Source organism: Camelina sativa, chromosome 2 (assembly GCF_030686135.1).
Source record: "Camelina sativa cultivar CO46 ecotype springtype chromosome 2, ASM3068613v1".
Lineage (NCBI taxonomy): Eukaryota > Viridiplantae > Streptophyta > Magnoliopsida > Brassicales > Brassicaceae > Camelina > Camelina sativa.
The window spans coordinates 13,436,342-13,455,754 of NC_141881.1; the positions used below are offsets into that span (position 1 = coordinate 13,436,342).

At 37.9% G+C, this 19,413-nt stretch overlaps 1 protein-coding gene and 1 pseudogene across 1 annotated transcript; one reads left to right on the forward strand and one right to left on the reverse strand.

The window, feature by feature from the left end:
- Window positions 1-4,821: 4,821 nt before the first annotated feature.
- On the forward strand, window positions 4,822-5,815 carry LOC147948554 (uncharacterized; annotated as a pseudogene).
- A 10,005-nt stretch (window positions 5,816-15,820) lies between these two features.
- On the reverse strand, window positions 15,821-16,659 carry LOC104719462 (uncharacterized). Its single transcript, XM_010437400.3, has one exon. It carries the CDS (start codon window positions 16,490-16,492, stop codon window positions 16,148-16,150), a length of 345 nt encoding a protein of 114 aa, XP_010435702.2. The 5' UTR covers window positions 16,493-16,659; the 3' UTR covers window positions 15,821-16,147.
- Between the last annotated feature and the right edge of the window lie 2,754 nt (window positions 16,660-19,413).

Below are 19,413 nucleotides of genomic sequence, written 5' to 3' on the forward strand. Positions count from 1 at the left end.
CCTGAAATACTCCAAAATGCACGATGTATGCGAAGATAATGCAAGAACTACCTAAATATGAAAAGTGTACAAAAGAGAGTAGAAATACATGCAAAACAATTAGTTATCCTAACTAGATGCGTGACAAAAACATGCTTAGAAGAGACAAAATATAGACATATCAGTTCTATATACTATTTTTAGTAAAAATCATATTTATTTAAAATTTTGAAATAAAATCTTATTATATAAATTTTAATGTCAAAGTTACTCATTAACAAGATCATGACATATGTTACTTCTATCGATAAGATGTTGACATATGTCAATTCTAAATTTACTAAAATATTAAAAAGAACTAAAAATTAAAAAGTAAATGTTCTAAACTTATTGTAAAAAAGAAATTTACTAACTATCAATATTTGTTTTTTTTAATTTAATTATGTTGTAGTAATATATATATTTTTAATGTTTTTAATGTTGTAGTATTTTTAAATTGTTTTTTAGTTTATATTTTATATCTCTAAATTATCTAAGACTCATATATCATTGTGCTTATAATTTTCAATTTTTATTTTTATTATGTCAAATTAACTATTTTTCAATTTCTCAAATTTTATTGGATTGGTCATAAACTCATTACAATCGTGTAGATTTTTTTCTTTTTATCCATAATATTTTTTGAGTAAACAATTTTAAAGAAATGTTTTAGTGGTTATGCAAAATGTCACAAACAAATTTTAGTGGTGAAAAAGATCTACGTCAAATTGAAAGTAAATGAACAAAAATTAGTTTAATTTGTTCACAAAATCATTTTATAGGTGGTGATAAAAAGCAAACTTTAACAATAAACTATTTTTGGATGTAAAAACATATTTTTAGTGGTAAAACATATAGTAAAATTGTATTTGGATTCTAATAAAATGACGTGTTGACGGATTAACTCCATGTAAAACATGAATAAGTTGCAGAACGTTTTTTGAAATTTGACAATATTGGTCTTTAGTTGACTAGCTACTCCTCTGCTTGGTCCTGAGTTTGACCTCCCGTAATACTATTCATAATGATTAATGTTTGAAAAAAGTTTTGGTGTCTGATAATATAGCTTTAGATTATTATAATAATTGTAATAATAATTTTAAAATATAAAAATATAAATTAGTATATTAAAGTAAAAACTTATCTTTAACTAATAATATTTATATATTAATTTCTGAATAATATATTTCATTTACAAAAAATATTTATATTTTCTTTCAAAATTTTATTTTAGTAGACATTTTTAAAACCCGCGCATCGAACGGGTCCTAACCTAGTTATATATACATATATATAGCTATAAAATAATAATAATTAATTCCATGAATTAAAACTATCATATAAACTAATTCAGTTATATATATATTTTTTAATTGGGAAAAATGTCATTAAAATCGTTTTGATATTAACGGATCTCGTTAACGGGATAATTAACCGCGTTTAATTTCTCCGTTTGACCACTTAACGTTGTGCCTCAAATGGCTAAGTCAACGAGAGTTTGCGATTTATTTGGAAGTCAACAAATAATTGGTGTTTTTTTCCTCCAAAAGCAGAGTTCGGACTTTAAATCAACGAAAATGTAGACTTAGGGATTTTAATGACATTTTTCCCTTTTTTAATTTAGCTTTTATACATTTTTTTTTCTTTCACAAACAATATTTTCAGCTTTGTCATACTTCTCTAGGCCGACAATATGCACTGATGGCTATTGTGTAAGTCACTTGCCCCGCATCACATTATTGCTTCATAGCCGATTCATAAACCTTAACTGCTTCTCCAAAACCTGTTTGCTTACATAATTTATTTACAATCACATAGAGTATGCAAGGCTTTAATTTTAACTGCTTAACTTATCGAGAACTATGATTCATGGAGATATCTCCAAAACCCAATGCCTTTAATACCTGATCTTAATTCATATTTATTTTCGTTTTTGAAACAATCTGACCCATTTTTTTAATATCTTATTAAACTAGTGATCACATAATCTATAACAATCTAACCCAAATCAAACAACAACGAATAACATAAAACGATATTATTAATCCAATTACCAGTAAACCAATAATCAGTTCATCATAAACAATAATAAACCATCCAACAAAGTTATTAAACATTAAACCAGCAACGTAGCAACATTTTAACGACTCGACTATAGCAACCTAATAGAAGTCAGAAAACACATCAATAAACCACTTGAACATCCTCCTCTTCATCGCCTTGATTTCACGATCACACTTTGTCTTTACCTGTACCACAAACACAAATGAGATGCGTGAGTGTTATCATAAACACTCAGTGAGGCGATCTTCTCATCTACTGGGCTATAAACACAAGAGAGAAGACAAACACAATCAATACACAAAGAAACAAGCAACCAGACAATTCTGAACACATGCATCGACTCTACGCACTTGCATCGACCGACGCACTCCTTGCGTCGAGCGATGCAACGTCCTTCCATCGACTGATGCACTCTTTGCATCAACCGATGCAATAATCCAAAATCCCTAGATACATCTATTGATGCACTCCTTGCATCGACAATTGCAATTTCTAACTGCGTCGACAGATGCAGTCGCACGACGCATCGCCACACGCGATCTACTCTGTCTCCTCTCAGTTCCATGATGCCGAAACCAACCTCCAAAGGCCACAAAACTCATAACAAACACTCACATACGAGCACATAAGCATTCAACACCCAAAATCACATAAAAACACACATCTAATCGCTTAGATCAACCATGGTCACACACTCACCTTTAAGAATGACAAATCTGATTCTAATACCCACAAAAATAGACTCCTAGCAAGCTCCTCTCACGTCCTCACCCTCATATCTCCACTCACAGGGACAAATCTCTCCAAAACGGCTTAGAACTCACCAAAAACGCTCATAAGAACTTTTGAGAAGTTTTCTCTCTTTCTTTTTCTCTCTGGAACGACAAAGTTGCTAAACCATCTAAAACGTCGAGTTTTTCCCTTAAATACCCGACCTTAAGGTTTTCGAAAACCTAAAACGCAACAACACACACATATAGCTTAAGTCGTCCCACAAAAGTGACCCTTGCATCGATCGCTACACAGCCTGCATCGATCGATGTGCACCACAAAATCAGGATTCCGGTTCACGGGCGTTATAGTTTTTATTTTTGCACATATCAAAATCTAAAACAATCACTCTTTCCACCCAAATATGTGTACACTTACATCATCTAAATATGTTTATTCGAGATTAAAATCATATTAGACATCATATAACCTTTTTGCTAGTTTTGGTACTTTTTTTTTTGGACAAACAAGCATTTCATTAATCTAAAACCTCAAATGAGGGATGTTCATACAAATTAAAAGCAGAAGAGTACATAAAGGGTAAAGATTGAGACTACATGAGTCTTCCAAGAAGGTGCAAAACTTTGAGGAGCTTGCAATGGATGGAAGACCTTTTGTTGTCTTGAATGATTCAGGCTTGAAGCCGAGCTTCGAGAAATCCTCGACCAATAAGTGGTCATAACTAGCTCGGGCGAAAGACGCATAAGAGCTTTTAAAATATTGCTCCATGAAGGATACTAAGGGTTTAGGTGGTTTCAAACTGCCGAGAGGTTCTGGCGGGAATGGTTTCTCCAACTTGGGATAAGTTTGCAAGGTTAACCAAGAACAGTCACAATACCAATTTTCAGTTAGAACAGCAACGCTTTTCTTTATCAAGGCTGAATAAATATGCTTTGTGGTTGAGTTCATACTCGGACTATGCTTCACTACCATAGCAAAGTCGTGGCCATAGAGAACTCTACAGTTAAGCGTGCTTGAGCTGGAGTAGTCTCAGGATGGGTGACCTTCCGGGAAGTGACTGTTGGAACTGTGATAGTGAAGACAAAGCACGGAGAAAGATCATGTGGTGATTTGTAGGGACGGTAACAAGTCTTTAAAGCCTCCCGAACATAGCAAATCGACCGTCGGATATGGATGGGCTCACGAGCCTAGTGAGAGGACTTGAGGCCCATTAAGGAATTTGAGCCCATGGACTTGGAGTAGACATGGGACCCACTAAGAGGTGGTGGTCGGGGCGTTACAGGACACATGTTACAATCTAACATGTTTATTTTTTTTTATTCTTTAAATAAATAATAATTTTATATAAAAAGATTAAAATAAAATATTTTGAGATATCCACTGAGTCTAATGCAGATGCTCTTTTAGACTACTTACATTGGTGTAGTTTTAGGCTGTTCAATAATTAATTCAACTATTGAAGCAATGCAATAGGGTGTTGAAAAAAGGAAAAGAGATGAGGTGGAGACAACTTAGTTGAAGCGCAAAAGTAGTGGGTTTGCTCGCCACGTGGCATGTTCTAAATAGTTTACTTTTTTAGTTATAGGATAATATTTAGATAAGAAATGTGTATTGTTTCTATTGGATGATGAGATTTCAGATATTTTTTAGCTAACCTAATCATTTGAGATCAATTCTCTTAAAGAATACAAAAAAATGATTTTATTATTTTTATACCAAATTCATCATTCTTCATTCTCTATAAATAGAGACATGTTTCATTTAATTTGGACATACGAAACAAAAAACCACATTTTATAATATATTTTTGATATCACCCTTCATAAACTCTTGTTATTGTTTTACCCGTCTTTTTTTAAATGGATCCTAATAATAACCATTTTATCTCCCAAAATTCTTCTAATTACCGTTTTAACTACCTAAATCCCAAGAATTATCAGTTTTAAAATCAATCTCCCAACCATCCCTAGCATATACCAAACTATGGATATCCACCAAAATTTCTTCATGCCGTCAGCTGTTCCAAACTATCGTCTATATCATGGATCGATGATGTCATACTCATCTCAAACACCCTTTTATTCTTCTTCTCCAATGAGTAATGAAACTAATAAGAATGCGGGAGGAGCTGAATTTTCTACACAAAAGACTCTTGGTGGTATGAGTGGTGTTCATGAAGCCATTCCAAATGAAGATGATTCAACTCCTCATCAGAGAAACTCTAAATGGAATGTTGAGAAAAATTTGGTGCTACTAAGTGAGCGGATTAAATATGGAACAAATAACATCGTTGGCCAAAACTAAAAATGTGATTTATATTAGGGTAAAATTGTTGAGTAGTGTAATGAGCATGGATCATTTGATACACCGTGTGATAGAGTTTCATGCAGAAATCACTACAACTAAATGAACAAAAGCTTGGAAAAATGGGTTGACGCTTACGATCACGCTAAACGTATGCAACAAAGCGGGTGGTCGGAGGATAATATATTGGCAAAACCGCATGAATTTTATTCAAGTACTGGTAATGGAAATTTCAAATATATAAAATAGTGGCTCGCAATCCATGATCAACCACGTTATGGTAGTCACGTAGGAGGAAATACTGGCTCTGGAAGCAGTGGTTCTAAGAGATCCTACGAAAGTGATGCTAATGACTCTAATTCTGTAGGGTCTAGTGGTCGTCCAATGGGGAGGGATGCTTCTAAGAAAAAGTCTAAAAATAAAGGTAAAGATGCAGCCTTGGAAGTTGTCAACAAAGATGGAACGAATCTAAACAATTAAAAATGCAAGAACTGGATCAATTGAACAACATATGCATGTTGCAAAAGGAGACAAACCAATTGATGAAAAGAAGCTGGCTACAAAAAATAAGGAAAATACGCTGGCTAAGCCGTTGATTAAGAAAAATTGTCCTACAGCGTGGAAAGGTCAATTTACTCGGAGAGATAAGGTAACCACCACTGTTGTTCTTGAAGTAGTTGCATCTCATGATTTATAGATATGGCATGCTTTTTTTTGGATGTCCTGGCTAGGCCTGCGAGTTTGGGGTTTTGGGTCGGGTCGGGTCGAGTATTTTGGGTAGTCGGGTATTCGTTTATTTGAAAAGTGTGCCAAAATAGATTTCGGTTCGCGAAGGGTTTCAATTAATTTGGATATTGATTTTTTTGTCAAAATGAACCGAATTTTGTTTCTTTTCATTGAAGGGCTGTCCAAAAAAAAGAGAAAAGAAAGAATTTTAGGCCAAGCCCAATACAAAAATTAGAAAAATAATAATAAAACGTTGTTTTGTGATGAAACAGTGAGTTTAACTCATCTTCAACCTTTTACAAACATAAATTCAAATAAGAACATTGATGGTGGCTTCGACAAACTCAGAATCTTAGCAGATCCGGCGAAAAAAGAGGAGAAAGATTAAGATCTCAGTTACCCAAATGGGTACCCGAACTGAAAAAACTCGGGTAACCGATCAAATTTATTTAGTTTCCGATCGGTTCAACTCTTCTAATCGAAGCCAACCCGAAAACCAAAAAGTTCGGTTCAGAATGGGTCAGTATATACGGGTCGGGTTTTTATCGTAGGCCTTGTCTCGGCACATTGAACGCTATAAACGTTCTATACCATTCACCGGTGTTCAATGATGTTGAACAAGGAAATATTCCAAGAGTGAATTTCTTCGTGAACTAACATCCATATAATATGGCATACTATCTACCTGACGGTATATACCAGATAAGTTATTTGCATAATTTCATGAGGGGTGTCGGAAGGACATCGAATGTACATTTGGAGTGTTGCAGGCTCGATTTAAAATCATTCGCAAACCAGATCGCCTATGAACATAGCCAATTTGGTGATTATCATGAGGTCATGTATCATATTGTATAATATGATTGTTGAGGATGAACAATAGACGTATGGTCAACACTGGACTGATTATGATCAATCTGAGGCAAGTGGGTTTAGTACACAACAACCATTCTCGACCGAAGTGTTACCTGTATTTGCAAACCATGTGCATGCTAGATCTGAGTTACGTGATTCAAGTGTACATCACGAATTATAATTAGACCTATTAAGACCAGTGTTTTAAAAAGCGGTGGACTAGCGCCTAGCGCCTAGCGCCTATACATTTTAGAAGGGGATTAATCGTTTAGTAGGCGGTACAAGGCGTTAGGCAATATATCTATGTTTTTAAAAATATTTACGTTATATATAAACAAAACTAGAGATTATACTAAATGTTAAAAATATTTGCGCTTCACCTGATTTTTTCCCACGATCTCAAATGCTCCTCTCCGCTTCTTTCTTTAACAATAGAACAGCAACATGATTTCTACAAGAAGCCTCTTCTTCTCTTCCTTCTATCAGGTTAAAAAAATTGAAGTTGTCGTTTCATTGTCGAGTTGTATCGCACGGGCTTCTTTGTTGTCACGGAAGAGGTTTTCGATGATGAGCCAGAGTTCACGGGCAGAGCAACGAGTTTTCAGCACCGTGTCGAGAAGAGAAGATGAAATGGTTCCATAGATCCACATCTTGACGAGACCATCACGCTCTTTCCAAGATATGTTTTCTGGATTCACAGGTAGAGAGGTGCCATCGAGATGGCCAGACACGCCAAAGCTGAAACAATGTGTTTCAAACAGTTCACGCCAAGCATCGTAGTTGATCTTGGTCATATCGAGGGTTATTGGAATATAAGATTTGATAAGAGTCGCCCCAAAAGCTTTGTGAGGAGCAGGGAGAGGGTGTAGGGAGAGGGTGGAACTGTTGGTTAGCCATGGAAAGAGAAGAAAGAAAACAGAGGGAAACAGAGGAAGAAGACGATGGTGAGAGAAGAAGAGAAGGGTGGGGGCGGCGTGTTTTTTTTTTTTTTTTTTTTAGGTTAGAGAAATGGGCTCTGATACCATGTAACTTGATAAACCCTTGATCGTGTTTTCATTACATTATGCACAATATATACAAGTGTATATGGGTGGTGCCCAAGCAATATCAATATATACAAGGAAAGGGAATATTACAGAATCCCTAGTCTATCACTTACCTTCTTCTTTGCAATTCACAATTTGTTTCGTATTTCTCATCGTCGTTTTTAAATGATCATCAAATTCTTTATTTCTCAAGTTTTTTTCTTTTGGATTTGCAGGTTCAGATTCCAGTTTCTAATTAGCCGTCGTCTCTTCATTCGAAATCTCTGACCCCAAACAGATGTTCTTATCTGCAGGTACCTAATCTCAATTAGTAGCAAATAATGTGAAGCTTATTTATGATCCAAAGAGAATTGCTTTGCTCTAACCATACACCAGTTCTTATAGATAGCAGATCGTCTTTTTGATTTATGATCTATATAGTTTCATCCAATTCTATTTCCTTTAACTGTCAAACAATTTGTTAGTTGGTTCAACTCCATAAGGATCTATTTACTGTTACCATTCCATCTATTAGTCTGATGCTATATATGATGCAAAGCTTTTAAGACTTAAGAAACTTCGCAAAGTAACAAACAACATAAATATTTATTCTCGACGTTTTTTTTTGTTGTGTTCAGATAAATGGCAAGTTTTAATTGTGGTGTTCAAGTAGTAATATGAAGGTTGAAAAACGTTAATAGGAACGTAACTTTTGTCTGCATTTAGACTTTGTTTAAAACATAACTTTTGTCTTTGTTTTTACTTTATTTTGCAAAGGAAAATCTCTTCCTTTGTTTTGCTTACAAGTGATGTTCTCTTGGAAAAAACTGATTTATGATAATAACTCATCCATTTTTATTTTCATTGCTATTTTGTTTCAGGATCACAAGAGACACGACTCAAAACATACAGCTAGCTTCAGAGCTTCAAACTCAAGAAGAATACAACAGTACAACACCATGACCACAACCACGAACTATACTAACAAAAACACACCAATTATATATCTACACTCATATACTCTTCCTGCTCAAAGCTCCTTGGTTATCTACTTATCTTGAAACAAAAGATCCCTCTCTTACCGTACGTGGGATCAACACGAATATTATACCAACTTTAATTATAGTAGAGATTCATATAATTTTATCATTTTACTTTTCAAATTATCAGGCCGAAACTTGCATGACATAATATTGGCACCTCATCGGGCCTAAGCCCGTATGCTATGCTATAATATATAAGAAAGTCCAATATTTGTCTTTCGGGTTGCCACCTTACAATGTGCCCTCAGATCGTCATCCAAAGTTGATATACCAACCATACTCTCAAGCCACAAAGTCTCAGAATATGGCAGGAGAACTAAAGTCTCCCAAGAGTCGTTAATGACCAACTGTCCTTAGAGCAAACAATTCTGAACACGTCTGAGTCCTATCCCTAACCAGGTTTCCTTCCTGGGCTCGCGTAAAACAACCCAATGTCCTACCAACTACATATCCCTTCACTGGAAGGCCACACAAGTCCCTCCAAGGCTCACAACCACTAAAAATGGACCAATTCTAACTCCCATAAAACTTTATCTTTTAAGAACTTTCCTCTTTTAACTCAGCTTCGTGGTAATTCATATCCTGAATGCCACCTCATCTTGGTACTTAGTCATACAACTAACCACCCCTAAGCGACCAAGTAACAAGAGAGATGGGTTGGAATACTCCATTCCTGCTCCAGCCATGGACTACAGCTGGGACCAGGCTAGACAAGCTCAAGTAGCGGCCTGCTTCTCAAACCACTTCTTAAACCTTGCCTTCATCCTCGCCTCTGGCTCCTGCTCCTCACCACCATCACAGTCCCAATGTCCTACCAACCACATCAACATGCCACAAGGGCCACCACTAAGGCCAACAAATGTTCTAAACAGGACCGCCAAAAAGGCCAAAATGTCTAAACATACCGCCACTAAGGCCAAACAAATATCCTAAACAGGACCGCCACAAAAGCCAAACAAATATCCTAAACAGGACCGCCACAAAGACCAACAAATGTCCTAAATAGGACCGTCACAAAGACCACTTGTCCCGAAGGACCGTCACGAAGACCACTCATCCCGAAGGACCGTCACGAAGACCACTTGTCCGTAAGGACTGTCACGAAGACCATACATCCCGAAGGATTGCCTAAACAGGCCACACGTCCCGAAGGACCGTCACGAAGACTAGACATCCCGAAGGACCGCCTAAACAGGCAACATTTGTTCAACAGCCCGCCACAAAGGCAACAAAATTGGCTAAACAGCCCGCCACAAAGGCCAAACAATTGGCTAAACAACCCGCCACAAAGGCCACACAATGTCTCAAAAGACTACTGCACACGGGCACGCAATGATTCAGCAGTCCGCCACGAAGGCCACACAAGCCCCTCCAAGGCTCACAACCACTAAAAATGGACAAATTATAACTCCCATAAAACTTTCCATTTTAAGAACTTTCCTCTTTTAACTCAGCTTCATGGAAATTCATATCCCGAACACCACCTCATCTTGGTACTTAGTTGCACAACCAACCACCCCTAAGCGACCAAGTAACAAGAGATATGGGTTTGAATACTCCATTCCCGCTCCAGCCACATACTACAGCTGGGACCAGGCTAGACAAGCTCAAGTTGCGGCCTGCTTCTCAAACCACTTCTTAAACCTTGCCTTCATCCTCGCCTCTGGCTGTAACGCCCCCGAACCGTTCTATGACCACGAAGGCCATCGGACAGCCACGGGACGTCACGATGGGAATTGCACCAAGGTGATCCGGTCAAGGGACGGAAGCTGCAGACTTCCCGACCGGTCCTCCCTGGCATAACTCCACCCGCAACCGAGACTACTTAGGCTTTGCAACCCTTGTGGCCTGATGCGTTATGTTAGCCCGGACAAGGCCGAGTATCATTTGCGACTTGCCATGTTTTCCTGAAAACCGTATATATATTATTTTAATAAAATATTTCATCAAAAATAAATCATTAAAGCAATATAGAAAGATAGTCGGGTAATTTTTACATAACCGTTTAAGAAAATATAGGGTTTTACAAAGGACTCAAGAAAACCCTATCCGGTACCCTAATGTTTGCTCCAGCTCTAGACTCACTTAGGCTTCCCTGCAAGACCAAAATAAAATCATGAGTAATCTAAGATTACTCAGTGAGCCTGGGTACCCCTTTCACCTACACGGGATTCTACTTTCCCCAACCCAACTACCCGGGCAAGCAAAGAAAACAAGCAACGCAAACTGTTAGCAAGTAATTAAAGCAACGCAGCCGAAACAATAGCGGAAGCAAATCAACAACAAACAAGCGAGAGAGGTTAGATCAAAACGACTCGACTCGAATGATCTAGTCTCACTACTCACAGAGAAAGATGACTGAAGGACTTTAGACTCTTAACTCTACTCGACTCGCAAGGACGACTAGAATATACAAGGACTTTAGACTCCTTCTCCTACCAAACACGCAAAGACGTCTAGAATAAAACAAGGAGCACTTGAAATACCCTATACTCTTTCACCTAAGGGCCCTCGATAATCTGTTCCGTTCCCCCAACGTCTCCCATGCCGAGACCACAAAGGTCACCAGCATGAGTCCACAAGTATGCTACATCGTCATGTAGCGGTCACGCTAGTAGCTAGCTAGCCGTGACTTTGTCCCGCGCAAGTTGTCATCGAGAACTCTCGCCAGACATTCACATTTGGAACAGAAGATCGACACACTATTCTAGCTAAGACTCAAGAAACAATTTCAAGAGACTCGCTAAACTACCAACAACAACTCAAGCAAGAAAATCAAGCGTAAACAAGCGAGAAACTTCAAGCTAGAGTACATGCATTAATCATCAAGTAACAAGAATAATAATTCAAGTAACATATGATTAATCTACATGCATGCAACCGATTTAATCAACTTAAGCAACTAATGCAACAAGTTTATTTATTTATGCATGCAACCAATTTGATTTAACCGCTTAAATCCTCTTTAGTCCAATTCCTCACACAAGTTCATTCGATTTACCCCTTTAAATCCTTTAAACTCGTTTATGCATTCACGTTAACCTCACATGAATTTATGCAATAAACTTGCAAATGAACTTAGCCAATTTAATCACGCATGCAATCCATTTTAAGCAAGAAATTTTGCTAATAAATTCACTAAGTCTCATCATGCATGCAATCCTCTTAACCAAATTTTAAGTGAGTCCAAATTACTTATCATGCAACTTGTTCATTTTCACATGGTGATTCTAACTTGAATCCTACCATATTTTCATGCATCAACTTTTAACCGAAACTACATGTATTGACTCTACATGCATTACCGCAGACTCACCTCTTACGCAAACGTCGATGATTACTGGACTTCACCGCAGCACTCGAACAGACAATATCCACCCTCCTCACGTCGAACAGCTTCCCGCTTCTTCGACCGCTCTCGTCCGCAACTACCGTCTCGTACCCGGTTTTCTTCGATCACAAGTGCGTCTTGCTTTCGATCTTTACCCGACACAACCGTCGTCTTTTCTCCATCTCTTTCTCGACACTTTCACCGGTTCTTCTTCGATGATTTCTTTGACACGATATCCGTCTTTTCTCGATGAACTTCTTCGACAGAATCTCCGTCTATTCTCGATGGTTACTTCCTCGCTTTTCTCTCTCGATCGCTTTGATTACAACACCGTCTCCACTCGACCCTCTTTGACGCAAGCGTCGATGATCTCTCTCTCTCTCGATCTCTCTCTCGATCTCTCTCTCGATCTCTCTCGACAATCTCTCTCGGTCTCTCCCGACTTTGAGAGAAAGCAAGTCTTTAGTGTTTTTGGTGTTTGAGAGAACATGAGAAAAATGAAGAATGAAGTCCCAAGCCTTGTATTTATAGGGTCGAACTCCTCCTCTTCTCCCTTAGTGCATTGTGACAAGTGTCTTCCTCCTTGCTTGCATGTGGAGCGTGATTAGTACTCTCCAATTGCTAATTGCCATTAAGACCACTAACTCCATTTTATTAGTGCATGTTAATGCATGCAATCTGATTGGTCCATTTTGGTGAGAGAAATTGATTTTTATTTCTCTCGGCAAAACCCGTCTCTCGTCCGATGTTTTCTCGACATCCCTCGGCATTCCTCGGTCTTGCTCGGACGCTCCTCATGGCATTTCCCGGACAGTATCGGTCCTCTCGATATTTCTCAAACAGCTTTTCTCGGTCTCTCGGACACTGTCGGTCTCTCGGTATTTTTCAGACAACTTTTCTCGGCCTCTCGGACAATTTTCTCGACCATCCCCGAACTTCTCGATTTTCCTTGGTTATCTTGATATTTTCTCGGACATTACCCGGACATCTCTCGGACGTCTCGTTATTATTTCTCGGTACTTACCCGTCTCTCCCATGGATGCCGTTTCTGCAAAAACTGATAATTTTCGATCGGTCTTAAGGTCTCGATCACACCTCTGGTCACTCCAGTCTTGGCTCGGTCATTAACCAACTCAAAAATATTTCCTCGGACTTCCTCCGGTCGTTCTTCTTTGCTTTATATCTTCTTTCTTTTTAGGTCTTTTCCGAGTTTTTTCCTTGAATTTTTATTTTGGGATTTTTGCCCTTGGTGAGGGTCACTACACTGGCTCCCCAAGTCTGCTCCTCACCACCATCACAGTCCCAAAGGACTCTCATCAAAGGAATCTTCTTCTTCTGAAGTTCTTTGGTCCTCCTCTCGGGAACCCTCACTGGTCTTGCCTCCAAAGTCATGTTAGGCTGAAGATCCTCAGTAATCTTAGCCAATAACCGATCATCCTCGCGGAAACACTTCCGCAACATAGACACATGGAAAACTTTGTGGAATGCACGCATAACCTCAGGCAGTTCCAGCCTATATGCTACAGGTCCCACCCACTCAATCACTCTGAACGGACCAATATACCTCAGACTCAACTTAGTCTCTGCCTATGACCTGTTCGGATCCTGCAACATGGCCATCTTAAGGTACACTCTGTCTCCCACCTGAAACTCAAGATATCTCCTTCTCTTATCGGCGTAACTCCTCTGCCAATTCTGAGCTTCCTTCATGTTCAGCTTCAGAACCCAAATCTTCTCCAAGGTCTCCTGAACAAAACTCGCTCCATACATGCTCTTTTCCCCCACCTGAGGCCAGCATAACAGTGTACGACATGGCCTCCCATACAATGCCTCATAAGGAGCCATCCCAATACTCACCTGGTAACTGTTGTTGTAAGCAAACTCAACCAAGCACATGTGATCTACCCAATGGCCATCCCAATCTAACACACACATCCTCAGCAAATCCTCCAGCGTCTGGATCATCCTCTCTGACTGCCCATCTGTCTGGGGATGATAAGCTGTACGCATATGCACCTATCAGACACAATACTCGCTGGCACACCACGCAACCTGACTATCTCCTTCACATACTTCTTAGCCAAGACCGCTGCCCCATCAGTCTTCTTAATGGCCAAAAAATGTGCCGACTTAGTCAATCGATCCACAATGACCCAAATCGCATCAAAGGTCCTAGACACTGGCAACCCTACCATGAAATCCATCGTGATCATATCCCACTTCCACTCTGAAATGGGCAAACTCTTCAACAAGCCTCCCGGAACCTGTGACAACCCGTCCCATGGACCCCACTAGCCCCCCGCTAGCTTGCCCCTATGGATCCCAAGCTGGCCCTGCAGGGCATCAATCCTAACCCCTCACCGTGGAAAGGAAACTAAGTCCAAATCCACCAGTAGGTTATTGGTGCGCCAGGCGTTCCTTGAACCCTGGTCCCCACCCTTTAACAACTTCCCTAACCCAAAACGCAACGTGTAACTTAAAGTCATTCGTGAAAACCGACCTTGCATCGACGGATGCACCTTCCAAACCGGGATTCTGGTTCGCGGATGTTACAAGTTAAAAAGAATATATTTGGCCACCTATTTCTCCAAAGTGCACTTATTGTTTCGGTCAAGGGTCCTTAGAGAACTCCAGAGTTAAGCGTTCTTGAGTTAGAGTAGTATCAGGATGGGTGACCTTCCGGGAAGTGATTGTCGGAACTGTGCGAATGAGGACAAAACACAAGGAAAGATTATGTGGTTTTGTAAGAATGGTAAAGAATTCTTTAAACCCTCCCGGACGTAGCAAACCGACCATCGGATATGGATGGACTCACAGACCTAATAAGAGAACGTTTGATCCATTAATAAAGGTAGACCCATAAACTGAAAGTGGTCACGGGATTCACTAAGAAATAGTGGTCGGGGCGTTACATATATGCACTCCATGTCATCTATACACGCTTTGCGATGAATTCTTACCCTTAATGTGTATCGTTCAATTATTGTCGAGACAAGATTTTCCAATTAAAACTAACCTAACCAACCTCTCATGTGTTAAAATCCGGTCAGCTGACAAATCTTTAGTTGGTCTGCCACATGACTAGCGATAAATAGAAGAGGACTTCAAGAAAAATACCCAAAGTTATTGTTGATTTTTGAAAAATAGTCTTATACATATTTTTAGTAGTAGACGGAATTGAGGCCTTCAGAATCTTAGCAAGTATGCCAGGATTTGGTGCAACTAGATAATCTTACATGCCAAGCAGTTTTAGTGGCAGCTTCAGAAACTGTCGCATGTGAGATCCAATATATATAATGTGTCGTCAAACCAAAAAGAAGTTTTCTTACCATTCTTCTCGATAAACTGAGGAAAACTAGAAGTTTATCTCGTAGCTTTAGGATCTTTTGTCCAAACCCATGAACCACGATGATATAGACCCAACAAGAAAAATTATAACAATTTGTTTGTGTTTCTTTTTATTTTAACAAGAGAATGGTTACTAACAATATGGTGATGTAGTGGTTAGCACTTGGAACTAGTTATATTGTGCCCCTAATTCAATCTCTCTTTAAGAAGAAAGGTAATATATTTTCGAAGGGAATAGATTAGAAACTTTCTCCAAACGTGCGAAAAATTAGAATTTAAGTTTGAACTTGAGATTATCAAAAAAAAAAAATTAATAATTTGTGTGTTTCTTTAAAACTTTCGTCAAGGCCAACAGATAGATAGATAGATACACAGATAAGAACATGAACATATTGATATATAGATTATCTTACACAACACACGAGCTAGCAGAAGACAAATTTGAAAGCGAAAGTTTAACTTGGAAAATAAATTTTATTTAATGGAAAACAAAAAAAAGTAGATATTTTTGGATATTATCTTGGTAATACACCATTGCCCATTTCAAACACCCAAGATTTCAGATGCAAAAAAAAAAATCTTGGGAAAAAGGTCGGAAAAAAAATAGGCAATAATGTAGTCCCAAAAATAGAATCCTTCTTTTTTTTTTCTTGGAGAAAATAAGAAATTTAAAAATCTTGAATTATAAGAATGTGTGGGAACTATACTTCTTCAGGCCATTCAATGACACTCTTCAACGATGGTTTCCACCTCCGACATAATCTCTGGCGAGACTTCTCTTCTTCTGCCGCAGCAGCCTCTCCTGCCAATCTTTCTTCCTCAAGTTCTTTAAGAAAATCTCCAAAAGAAGCCAACGAAGCATCTCCTCCTTTGTTTGCACCGTCTGCGTTAAGTTGGAAAAGTATGAGTTTTTCTAACTCAGCTCTTGTTAGAACAATCTTCACCTTCCGATCTTTTCTTTTGTAATCTTTCTTCATCACTTCTTCATATTTTTGTTCTTGTTCACCAACATTTTCATTGTTTCTTCCAACTAAACAGTTTCCCATTATGATCAAATAATATGGAGTTTTGATACCCACACAAAAAAAAGGAGAAGGAAAGAAAAAAGGGAAACTTGGGATATGCCCAAGAAAAAAACCCTTTCCTCTTGTTCTTTTTTTTTGTTTAGTGTGTGTTCTGTGTAGTATATATGATTTAGATTTTGAAGTTTCATGGATCCATTGAGGTATTATATATAATGTGTGTATAAAGAGAGGAGGAGAGAGAGGGAGATCGTTGACTCCTATATAGTAAGGCTGCTAGATTGATTGGTTTTTTTAGTTTTAGGTTTAAAATGGTGAGGGCCGTTAAACCTGTTGAAAGTCGCAACAGTTGAACCATGCATGCATATGCATAAGTGCAATCACACTACCTGGTAAAGGAAACGATCCCAAATGAATGATGTTAAGGCTAAGAGACTTGAGTTATGACTGTCAAATCAATTGTCAGATTCTTCCAAGCCAAATAAACCGTTCTCATTTTTATGAAGTTTTCACGCTTTAGAAATTCGCATGTTTGTTCTCTCATGTGTCCCTATGGTGTTGGGAATTACTGTATCTCTTTCACACGTGACAGGAAAGAATAATATCGAAAACAAATATACAACCTACATGCACGTTAAAGATTTCAAGTTATGGTAAGCAAACCGAGTTTTAAACTTAATAAATCTTTTGATATTTTTTTATATGGCGCATTGTGTGGATTAACCATCTAAAACTTTACTAATTTTCTTGATTAGTTATACAATTAAAGAAAATGTCATTATAGGTTTAGTCGTAATCAAAACAGAATCTGAAATATTCAGTTATTCTAATGAGACTGAGTATGAATTGTATCAGCTATTATGATAGAAACTAAACTTGAAAGCAACAAATTTTGCATAGGAGTATTTACCAACTATATAATCCTTTTTGTTTTGGTGTCTAGAAATTTCTTTTAGTATTTAGTATTTACGTAGATTTAGAATAGTTAATATTAAAGTAACTAATAAAATATGATTGTAGAAGAAGACAGTAAGCACATGTTCTGTCTGATTAGTTGGGTCTTTGAACCAAACCAAAACCGTGTTAAAAAATCCTGGCAAATTTCATTTATTAATTTGTACCAACTACCAACCTACCTTATTATTTTTTATAAAAATGATCATCATTCATTAGATTCTATAGTAAACTAATATTTCAGTTTGAATGAACCTATTATATATATATTCTCTCTCTTTTTTTTTTATTAATAATAATCCTAATCATTCTTGTTAGTTATATTACAATTGGAAGGAGTTTTAGGTAGTCTTAGATATAATTTCAAATCTGAAAATGATTAGCCGTATTTCAAATTAAACTACAATGTCAAACATCTGTAAATATGATATATCAAGCATAAAACAAAATAAAATTGAAACCGTAGTGCAATGTGATACTCCAATCATTGAATTTGTTCTTAGCATAATTCATAACATAACTGTGTTTGATATTTGAATTTTATAAAGAAAAAACATAACTGGATAATGATATAGTTACAAGTGAATAGGCTTGTAAATATAATTAGCCCTTCACATCTCGAAGAGACGTTTCCATAACACCGTACGTGTTGTATAATTGATTAAACGCACTAATTCTTGTAATATTGGAAACTTCGTACTTTAATAGAAATTTGCAAAGAAACAAAAAACAGTTCTGTATGAGTAAAACTACTCTAGTGATGGGCTTGCTGGCCTTAGCATGACTCTTCTATTCCTACGATCCCAACTTTCAATCTTTGGAATGTTTTCCTCGTATAGGATCCCGAATGTTTTCCTCCCAAAAAAGTTGGTCCAAAAGCCATATATATTGGCACAAATGTAGGAATTTCAAGCTGATCTGATTCTAGTATTATACCCCAATCCAAATTTATATGGGTTCAAGATTTTGATGGGTTCTCCAATCCTAGTTGCAACAACAGACACATTTGAGAGAAGAAAGGTGCCTTTCAAATTCTTCTCTTTCTTCACAGCGCATTCGGGTTATCCAAGTATAGTGGAAGATGCCTGGCTTAAAGCTGTTAAGCTAGGGTGTAAGGCACTCAATAGAAACAATTTCAGTAATATCCAAGGTAGAACAGCCGAGGCTCATGAAATTCTGGCACATGTCCAAAATTAGCTGCTGTCCAATCCTTCTCCTGCTCTAATTGAACCTGAGAAAGAAGCTAGAAAAAATGGGCAATTCTTTCAGCAGTAAACGAGACTTTCCTAAGGGAAAAATCTAGAGTTCGATGGTGTTCTGAAGGGGATACAAACTCGAAGTTTTTCCACGACTCGGTTAAGGCTCATTAGGCAAGAAATCAGATATGCTATATCGTGAATGAAAACTTAGAAAGGATTGCAGACAAGGATCGATTGAAGGAGATCATTGTTGATTACTACAAGCAACTTCTGGGAATAAGAAACTACTCGGTTCAACCACTAACTATTGATCAAATCAGAGAACTCAGCTCTTTCAGATGTTCAAGTGAGTTATCATCCCTTCTGTCTGCAATTCCTACCCTGGAGGAGGTAACAGCCACTCTATTCACTCTGCCAAGGAATAAAGCCCCAGGCCCTGATGGTTTCACTATCGAATTCTTTGTCACTTCCTAGGCGACAGTAAGTCCAACCTTGATTGAGGCAGTTCTAGAATTCTTCAAGACTGGAAAGATGCTCAAACAAATAAATGCTACAATCTTGGCTCTTATTCCCAAAACTATCAACTCGGAGAGGCTAGCGGACTACAGACCAATATCATGCTGCAACACTATCTATAAGGTTATCTCCAGAATTCTAGCCAAACGTCTCAAGCTTATCACTGCTCAAGCTGTTCAATGTAATCAAGTGGCTTTCATTCTAGGTAGGCTTCTCTGTGAGAATGTTCTGCTAGCTTCGGAGCTAGTCACTAATTTCAATGCTGATGGACCAGTC

What these genes read in the sequence shown, in the direction of transcription:
- LOC104719462 (XM_010437400.3), bottom strand. Translation starts at nt 16,492, where the DNA reads ATGGGAAACTGTTTAGTTGGAAGAAACAATGAAAATGTTGGTGAACAA.